Source organism: Podarcis bocagei (assembly GCF_964188305.1).
Source record: "Podarcis bocagei genome assembly, chromosome: 2".
Classification (NCBI taxonomy): domain Eukaryota; kingdom Metazoa; phylum Chordata; class Lepidosauria; order Squamata; family Lacertidae; genus Podarcis; species Podarcis bocagei.
This window is the reverse complement of record NC_138126.1, coordinates 23,528,544-23,537,683: the sequence shown is the minus strand read 5'-3', so window position 1 is coordinate 23,537,683 and position 9,140 is coordinate 23,528,544. Positions and strand designations below refer to the sequence as shown.

The 9,140-nt window shown below is 46.1% G+C and overlaps 1 protein-coding gene across 1 annotated transcript in view; it reads right to left on the bottom strand.

Moving 5' to 3' along the window:
* The window catches only part of LOC308581471 (uncharacterized protein), a gene marked incomplete at its 3' end in the record, with an annotated part of 8,491 nt that extends 782 nt beyond the window's left edge, over positions 1 to 7,709 (bottom strand). The window contains exons 1-4 of the mRNA XM_081183881.1: positions 7,596 to 7,709; positions 4,696 to 4,778; positions 2,102 to 2,228; positions 5 to 1,031 (exon numbers count right to left, since the gene is read on the bottom strand). Of these exons, the coding sequence (XP_081040007.1) occupies positions 5 to 1,024 (1,020 nt within the window). The 5' untranslated portion in view covers positions 1,025 to 1,031; positions 2,102 to 2,228; positions 4,696 to 4,778; positions 7,596 to 7,709. The remainder of the gene's footprint in view (positions 1 to 4; positions 1,032 to 2,101; positions 2,229 to 4,695; positions 4,779 to 7,595) is intronic.
* Between the last annotated feature and the right edge of the window lie 1,431 nt (positions 7,710 to 9,140).

Genomic DNA, 9,140 nt, shown 5'->3' with positions numbered 1-9,140 from the left:
GAGCGACAAGATTGGAGCTCACGCTGAAGCTCTTCCCGCAGTCAGGGCACACATACGGCTTCTCTCCAGTGTGTATTCTCTGATGTGCAATAAGGGTTGAGCTTTGGGAGAAACTCTTCCCGCACTCGGGGCATGTGTAAGGTTTCTCTCCTGCATGGATCCGCTGGTGCTTAACCAGGGCCGAGCTGTCGCTGAAGCGCTTCAAGCATTCCCGGCAGACGTAAGGTTTCTCCCCCGTGTGGGTTCTCCGGTGTCTGATAAGCGGAGAGCACCGTTTGAAGATTTTCCCGCAATCGGGGCACTTGTAGATTTTTCCTACCTTCGCGACTGTGGCTTTGCCAGGTTGTACGCCTGTTCCATCTACAGGCACAGCTTTGCTTCGTCTCTTCTTTGGGACATAGACTTTCTGGCTCTCAGGAACAGGCTCACTATAACATGGCTCATCATCCCCAGGAATCTGGAAAACATTTATTTCATATTCCTCAAGAAGGGCCTCACCCTCTTCTGTCTGCTCATAACCTTCTGCCCGTTCATAACCTTCATAACATTCTGCCTGTTCATAACCTTCTGCCTGTTCATAAGCTTCATAACATTCTGCCTGCTCATAATTTTCTGCCTGTTCGTAACCTTCATAACATTCTGCCTGCTCATAACCTTCCGGATCTTCAAAACCTTCTGCCTGCTCATAACCTTCCGTCTCTTCATAACCTTCCGTCTCTTCATAAGCTTCTGTCTCTTCATAACCTTCCTCTGGAAGAATCTCCTCTTTTACGAAATAGTCATCATCCACTTCCTCCACGTGGATCGCCTCTTTCACCCAATACTCCTCTTCCTCCTGGGACTCCTCCTCCTCTTTCACCCAGTTCTTTTCCTCCTGGGGGATCTCTTCTTTCACTAGATTACCATTCTCTGCTTTCTCCCGGGGGATGGTGACTTCTTTCACCAGCTTTCCTCCCTCCTCCTCCTCCTCTTCTTCCTGGGAGATCGCCTCCTTTTTCAGCTGCGGCTTCTCCTCGCTCATCATTGCTAAACTGCCGGAACAAAGAGATATGCATCAGTTTGGAACATCAGCAAAAAGAAGTTATGAAATCAGCGGCACATCTGGAGGATAAGCAAGGCAGGTTGTTTGCAAGGTGCTGCTGCTCAGATTAAATAAGAGGAGTCAATGAGAGACTACTCAACGGTCTCACATGAAGCTTTATTTTACCAGCAAAGTATATCTGAAAAGCTACCTCCTTCAATGTTGTGTTAAGATCTGCAGTCTAGTCTGGGAGGTGGCTTTCTCTGTGGCAGCCCCTAAATTGAGGAACTCCCTCCATAATCTGGTGCGTCTAACCTTTCTGGTGTACTGTATAGTTTTGGCTGTATGCGGAACATGCAGCTCTCTATCTCGGCTGCTGACAGTTAAGGCATTTTGGTTTTGGGACTCACTTATTTTGCTGACTCTATGCTGCCCTGTTCTGGCTGGAACAATTTTACTTGTTTCTGTAATGACTGTGTACTATGCTCTTGTACAAAAAAGGGTAAAGGATACCTGGACGGTTAAGTTCAGTCAAAGGCAACTATGGGGTTGCGGTGCTCATCTCGCTTTCAGGCTGAGGGAGCCGGCGTTTGTCCACAGACAGCTTTCCAGATCATGTAGCCAGCATGACCAAACCGCTTCTGGCGTAACGGGATACCGTGACGGAAGCCGGAGCATGTGGAAATGCCGTTTACCTTCCCACCGCAGCGATACCTATTTATCTACTTGCACTGGCATGCTTTTGAACTGCTAGGTTCGCAGGAGCTGGGACCGAACAACGGGAGCTCACCCTGTCACGCAGATTCAAACCACCCCCTGTCTGATCGGCAAGCCCAAGAGGCTCAGTGGTTCAGACCACAGCACCACCGCCATCCCTTGTAACCCACATCAGGACTTTATGGTGATAGGTAAGAAATGTTAGCATAATAAACAAATCTCGACTTTCATTTAGCCCTCCCTGCAAAACAACCAATAATTATTAGCATTTGCATAGAACTTCAGAGGGTTTGTGGCCTTTCACATCCATTATCTCCATCATCTGTACAACAGCCCCATAAAGTAAGCCAGAAGTATTATTACCTTTACGCTGCAACTGGAGGAGAAGACAGATAACAATTTTCTGAAAGTCACTTAGTAAGCTTGTAATCGGGGGCTTTCTGAGTCACATCTTATACTCTTAACCACTTTGTAACACCACCCTTAGCAGCTGCAAAAAAAAGAAAAGAAAAAATGTGTTAGAGAAACTAGAATGGAGACGATAACACTGTTTAATGGGCAATGGGTTGTGTTTCTTCCTTTCTTTTTTTAAAAAAAATATCAATTTAAAGTTTATTGGCATAAACACATACAGAATACAATGAAAATAATGGATATGGCAAATAAAAATAGATGTAAAAGTAGAAAAATAAAACACAGATACAGATGAGGGGTAAACCCCCCCCCCCAATAAACTACTGAAAATGCAGTGTGACATTCAACTGTTGCATATGAGAAGAAAAAGGTGGGGTCAATTCAGTTCTTAATAAAACCTCTCTACAGAACAGGGGATTTAGTGGGCTGTTCAGTTGAGTTTCTGAACACTTCTCAGAAAGTAAGTTTAACCATTGTTTCCTTCCTTATGTCAGTGAGGAAAAGGAAAGCAGAATCACCATCTATAAGAGAACTGTTAACACCTAGCAGAGATTTAATTCATTTTGCAGTCCTGCTGACTTTATGGCTACAGCATCCAGCCTAATTTCTGTATATTATAATTATTTCTATTGTATTTGTTGCATTTATAACCTGCCTTTAATCCATGGAGAAAGGTGTCGTACATGGTTCTTCCCCCTCTCCCATGCTATCCTCAAAACAACCCTGTGAGGTAGACTAGGGTGGGAAACAGCGATTAGCCCAAGGTCACACCACACACTTTGTGTAGCATCTTGCTGCTGAAAAGTTCTGGAGAACTCAGAGGTTTCCCACACTTGTGTGTTACTTCAGTTGGTCATAATAAAGATGTTGCTCAACGGTAAATCTAGGGGTTACTGCATAGTTGTTAACAGCCGGCTGGAACTTCAGAGGTGAATTACACCCCCTGTTCTTTAGCTCCAGTTATTCAGCCCAGGGAAAAAGCTGAGGTACATAGGTTTGAAGGCCATATATTTTTTTATTTCAGAAAATGTATATACCACTTGATTTGGGGGTGGGGGGAGGAAGAAAACCCATAACCTCACAACAGTTTACAGAAAAAAAGAATGAAACAATGACATTATCAATACAAAACAGTAAGGAACAATTATTTAAAATATTTTAGAAATAATGAAAATCAACAATAAACCAAAAACCAGATTAAAGCACACATCAACGTTCTATGTGTTGGGATAGGCTTCGCTAAACAGAATTATTTTTAAGAGGTTGCCAAACAAAAGAGTACAGTGAAGGCACCTGCCTGATGTCAATAGACAGGGAGTTCTGAAGTGTGGGTGCTGCCACACTACAAGATCAATTTCTTACAAATGCAGGACGAGTTTCTTGTGATGCCCGTACTCAATGTCACTTCTGCAGATCGAAGTGGAATGCCTGCAAGATCGTGGGGGGAGGAAGAGGCAGAATCAGGGAGACACTGAATGCTAGTATCAGAGGGTGCAGGAAGCCATTTTGATGGAGTGGTTACCTAGAAGAACCAGGCCCCTCAGGACTCATTGGGAGCAGGGAACCTTGAAGACCAGGTGAACCCAGTTGTAGCTGGGTCTGGGTGATCAGCCTACATAAACTCCCAGCTGAAGACTATTAGTAAAGGTAAAGGGACCCCTGACCATTAGGTCCAGTCACGGACAGCTCTGGGGTTGCGGCGCTCACCTCGCTTTACTGGCCAAGGGAGCCGGTGTACAGCTTCCGGGTCATATGGCCAGCATGACTAAGCCGCTTCTGGCGAACCAGAGCAGCACACGTAAACACCGTTTACCTTCCCGCCGGAGAGGTACCTATTTATCTACTTGCACTTTGATGTGCTTTCGAACTGCTAGGTTGGCAGGAGCAGGGACCGAGCAACGGGAGCTCACCCCGTCGCGGGGATTTGAACTGCTGACCTTCTGATCAGCAAGTCCTAGGCTCTGTGGTTTAACCCACAGCACCACCTGCATCCCACAAGACGTACACCACAGCCTTGTTCCTGCTTCCTACGCGGACTGACCTTATGCTCCTAAGCCTTTGCTTTTGCTAACTTGTCTGTCTTTGGACTTGCTCCACTGTGTTCCACCTTGGCTTTGTTTCATGACCTTGCTATTGGATCATGCCCCATGTTGTGACTGTCTCACAGTGCCTGGCCTTGGCTTCTCTTCAGCAACCCTGCATCTCTGGATTGCCTCGATATCTGACTGCTCTCACAACCCTCTGGAGTTGGACCAGCGCCGGTCCTGGGGTACAACTTCCCCATCTTGCCTGCGGCTTGGCGACCAAACCAGGACCGAGCAAAGATGCGAGGTCACCCGGTGTGATCTCCACCCACTCTGTGCTAGCCCATCACTCCAACCACTACACTTTGGGAGGCGAGGAACTGGTGGCCCTTCAGGGGTTGCGGGGCAACAGCTGACATCAGACCTGGTTATGCTGCCTAGGGCTGATGAGGGTCCAATGACATCTAGTAAGGGGAGAGAGCATCTGTGTTGGATATCAAGGGACGGTTGGTTTCTCACCTGTGCTGTCCTATGTCCAATCCAAGGAATCTTCAGAATGGAGTTGATGCAATGGGCATTATGCGGATGTTTATTTCCTTGTGCTGAATAGAATGAAAGATTATGAGTTATGGGGGTGTGGAGTGCGTGTGTACAAACTCAGCAGTGCTTAGTTTATTTTGTTAATGGTCTTAATGTTGTTTTGCAGATTGCAAATGCTGCATCACTAATCCTATGACGTCTGCTTTGATTGTGTTTAGCTTCTTTGTCATTGTTGCTGAAATTTAGTTGTTGCTAAAATTGCAATTGTTTCACTGACGATTTGCTAATTATCCTATAGGATTATCTATTTGTGGTGCTCTATTATGTGCTATCATGTTATTTATCATTTGTAAGCTGCTTTGGGAGTCATTTAAATGAAAAGAGGCCTAGAAATGTAATAAATCAAATCAAATCTGGAAGGCCACAGGTTCCCCTACGTCAGGGGTCTGCAACCTTTAAGATAAAAAGAGCCACTTGGACCCGTTTCCGAAGAAAAAAAAACTGGGAGCCGCAAAACCATTGCAACATTTAAAACAAATATAGACCTGCATGCGCGCCACTGCCCTCCGATCTGACAGCGGGAGGGAAGGTGACGTCGGGACGGTGCGTGACTAACGCACGCACCGCCCCCATGCGACGTCACAGCCAGTACAGCACCCGCCACAGTGGGGAGTGTCGGGGCGCACAATGCGCCTCCTCCCCTCGCTAGTATCCGCCCCGGAGCCGCAGCAAAGGTGTAAAAGAGCCACATGTGGCTCCGGAGCCGCGGGTTGCAGACCCCTGCCCTACGTCAAGATAGGCTATGCTTCTTTTCAAATGAAGAGAGTCACCTTCAGAAGGTCATCCATCCAAATATTGCATATTGGGCCTGCAAGGACCCTGACTAGTGGTGCTGGTGGCCGCTGTGTTGTCCGAGAACTGGAAATCTGCTAGTCCTAACAGTAGTATGATAAGAAACTGCTCAATATGTGTCCAGTGAAGAAGCTCTGTAGCAGGATTTTCAGTGAGACCCTTCTTCAAATCTAATCTCAGCCATCATCATCATCATCATCATCATCATCATCATTATTATTATTATTATTATTATTATTCAGGGAACCAGGTAGACAGCCTTCATGGTAGTGGTGCCTGCCCTCACATCAAATGTCAAGGAGATAAATAGCTACATAACTTTTAGAAGACATCTGAACACAGCCCTGTATAGGAAAGTTTCTAACGTTTGATTTTTTTATTATGTTTTTATATCTTTTGGAAGCCACCTAGAGTTGCTGGTGCAGCAGATGGGCAGGGTACAGATAATAAAAGTATTATTAAATTATTATTATTAACTTGTTGGCACATTTTTATGAAAACTTACATGAAAACATTGGCATTAACTATTGAGTAAACTTGCATAGAATATTGGCTTTAGGCAAGACACTACTTATCAGCCTCCCACCCAATGCAGTGAGGCTATACAACTACTAGACTACCTTCCAGAATTGCTGAGTATAATCATGCCTATGAAATGTTTTGAATGCTAAAAAAAGAGAGTGCGCTATATAAATGTGAAGCATTGTTATTTAGGCTAGGAGAATATATTATTCAGAAATATTGCCTTCATAAAAAGAACCCTGCTCAATCAGACCCAAGGCTTATCTAGTCCGAAATTGCATTATCACGGTGAACAACCAGGCGCCTTGGTTTTCAGAGGCAATATATCAATAATGATGAAGTGCCTAAATTGCCATACATTTGTCCGATCCTCTTTTAAAGGTGTCCAAACTGGGGGTGGGGTGGGGAGGTCATTTCTACCTCTTTTGGTAGTGAATCCAATCGCTCGTGTTGGTAGGATGGATTCAATTGTTCAGGAATGTCATGTCATTCAGCGCCAAGATGACCTCAGCATTAACATAAAAGACATCTCTTCCGAAATGACCATGTGTCAAAATCTCCTCCACAGTGGAAAAGTACCAGTTAGGGAGGTTATGTGCTAAAGCAGTCTCCCTAATTTGCTATATTACCACCGGGGGGGGGGGGCTATTCAAGCAAGTGTGTATTGGATCCAGAGATATGTATTGTATCCGGGCATAATAATAAGTGCCCAGAGGCACTTGGCTTACCAGGTAGATCCTCAGAAGGCTCACTTTCCCCCTCTCTGAGCTCCCTTCCCACTTACAGCAAGCAGGAATCCCAAACGCTTTTTACTTGGAAGTAGGATCTACAGTATTGGTTTTGATGGGCCTTGATTCCAAGTAAATGCCTTCAGAGAGGAAGTCTCCAAAGATCACTGGAGAGCGCTTAATCATTCCTACTGTGGCCACATTTTGTTTAAAAACCCCAGTTGTTTTCTGCATAGGCTTAAAGGTCTCCTTCTCCACCTCCCCCCCCCCCGCCCCATTTTTAAGGGCTGAGTCTTGACCCAGAAAGCAAGTCCTTCTGCCTCGAAATCAAAACCCACCAGGTTCGTCGGGGTCTGAAAAGAGATGCGGAGGAATCCAGCCCAATAATCCCCGATACAAATCAAGCCTGATCAGCCTGGCTGAACTCCAAAATTATCATTATTTTAAACCTCATCTATAGCCCCCCCGCTCCTCCCCGCACGCGATTCCCCCCCCCCTCCTCCGCAGCCTTACTGCGATCCCTGCATTGCAGGGGGGCTGGACTGGATGGCCTCTGGGGGATCAACCCTCCCGAGATTCTCAATTACTGCCTGCAACCTCCGGTGGCTCAGGGGTTAATAATGGCTACAGCGTGCGTCGCCCCCTCCCCACCCCTCGGACCCCCCCACCCGCCCACCCCCCAAAAAACACCACCACCCCCAGGCCCAGATCTCCAGGGACGCGCCGCTGCAGCAACTTCGGAAGGCTGAAGCCGCCCGGCGAGCAAAAACGAATTACCTCCGCGGAGGAGAGGGAAAGATCCAGGGACGGAGCGCAGCCTCGGATCCTTTTGTTCTTGCTCCTTTCTCCCTCCCCCCCACTTCCCACCCCGGATCTGCTGGCCACGCACACCCACCCGCCTCCTCCGGCTAAGCCAGCCCCTTCCTGTGCTGTCGCCTTTCCAGGCCGGCCTGCAACGCTCTCCCGGCCCAGGGCTGGATGCTCGGCAAAGGCCGGCGGGGGGAAGACCTGGTCTGGATCCGGGCGGAGATGGCTACGGGCTGGGCAAGAGGGTCTTCTGGGTGGGGGGGAACCAAAGGCCACCTCCCAGCTTGATGAAGCACCAGCCAGACGCCCAGGGTGGCTGGGCCAACCCGATTATTATTATTATTATGTGCTTTTTTCTAAAAAAATATTTAGGGGTACCCGCATTTTCTTACACATATTGAAATACTGCCCCTCAATGAAGCTAAACTTAGATTCACAAAATGTTTAGGGGGTATGCGTCCCCCCCAGAAAAGGCACTGATGATGATTAGGATCTGGAAATAGCTCCCCTTAAAAAATGGGGGATGGGACGTGGGTGGCGCTGTGGGTAAAACCTCAGTTCCTAGGACTTGCCGATCGTATGGTCGGCAGTTCGAATCCCCGCGGCGGGGTGAGCTCCCATCGTTTGGTCCCAGCTCCTGCCCACCTAGCAGTTCGAAAGCATGTCAAAAGTGCAAGTAGATAAATAGGGACCGCTTTATAGCGGGAAGATGAGCACGCAACCCTAGAGTCGGACATGACTGGCCCGTACGGGCAGGGGTACCTTTACCTTTACCTTTAAAAAATGGGGGAGTGGTGGAAACTGGGCAAATCCAGACTGGTCTGCCTATTTGGATGTACAGTTCTATTAAAAGTTTTTCATAATGCCATAAGATATAGAAAACTATGTTTTCAGATTTGAAAACATGGGCACAATTAAGATAAATAGGTTTTGATGGATGTAATAATGCTATCCTGGATTGTTAGATATCCCGTAGACTGTCCCTGGACAGGTGAGGCTGCTGAGCCCTTATTTTCAAATCCGAAAGTTGACAGCTATGAATAATGGGATACTGAATGGTTTAGTTTATATAAAATGTGCAGGGATGGATGTTATGTGAAAGGATCCATGGGACGGGAAGAAGGGAAGTCATTGATATTTTAAGGTTGTTTAAATGAATATTCTAAAATGTGAAACAGAAAATTTAATAAAAGTTATAGAAAAAGAAAGAAAACGAATGTAAATAAAATACAAAAAGAAAGGAAGAAAGAAAAAAGGAGAGAGGAAGGAAGGAAGGAAAAGAGACAAGAAAGAAAGAAATGTAAAAGGGACTTCCGATTTCCCATCTTCTGCTTACATTAAAAAAGAAAAATATATATATATACTGAAGATGAATGTTATTATGGACTAAATGTCGTAAAATATTCAGTGAACCGCCCTGAGATATTGCGATGAAGGGCAGTATATAAATTTAATTAATAATAATTTTGAAAAATAATCATGCCTGCTAGCCGCATTGTCTGTGCCCTGCCCTCC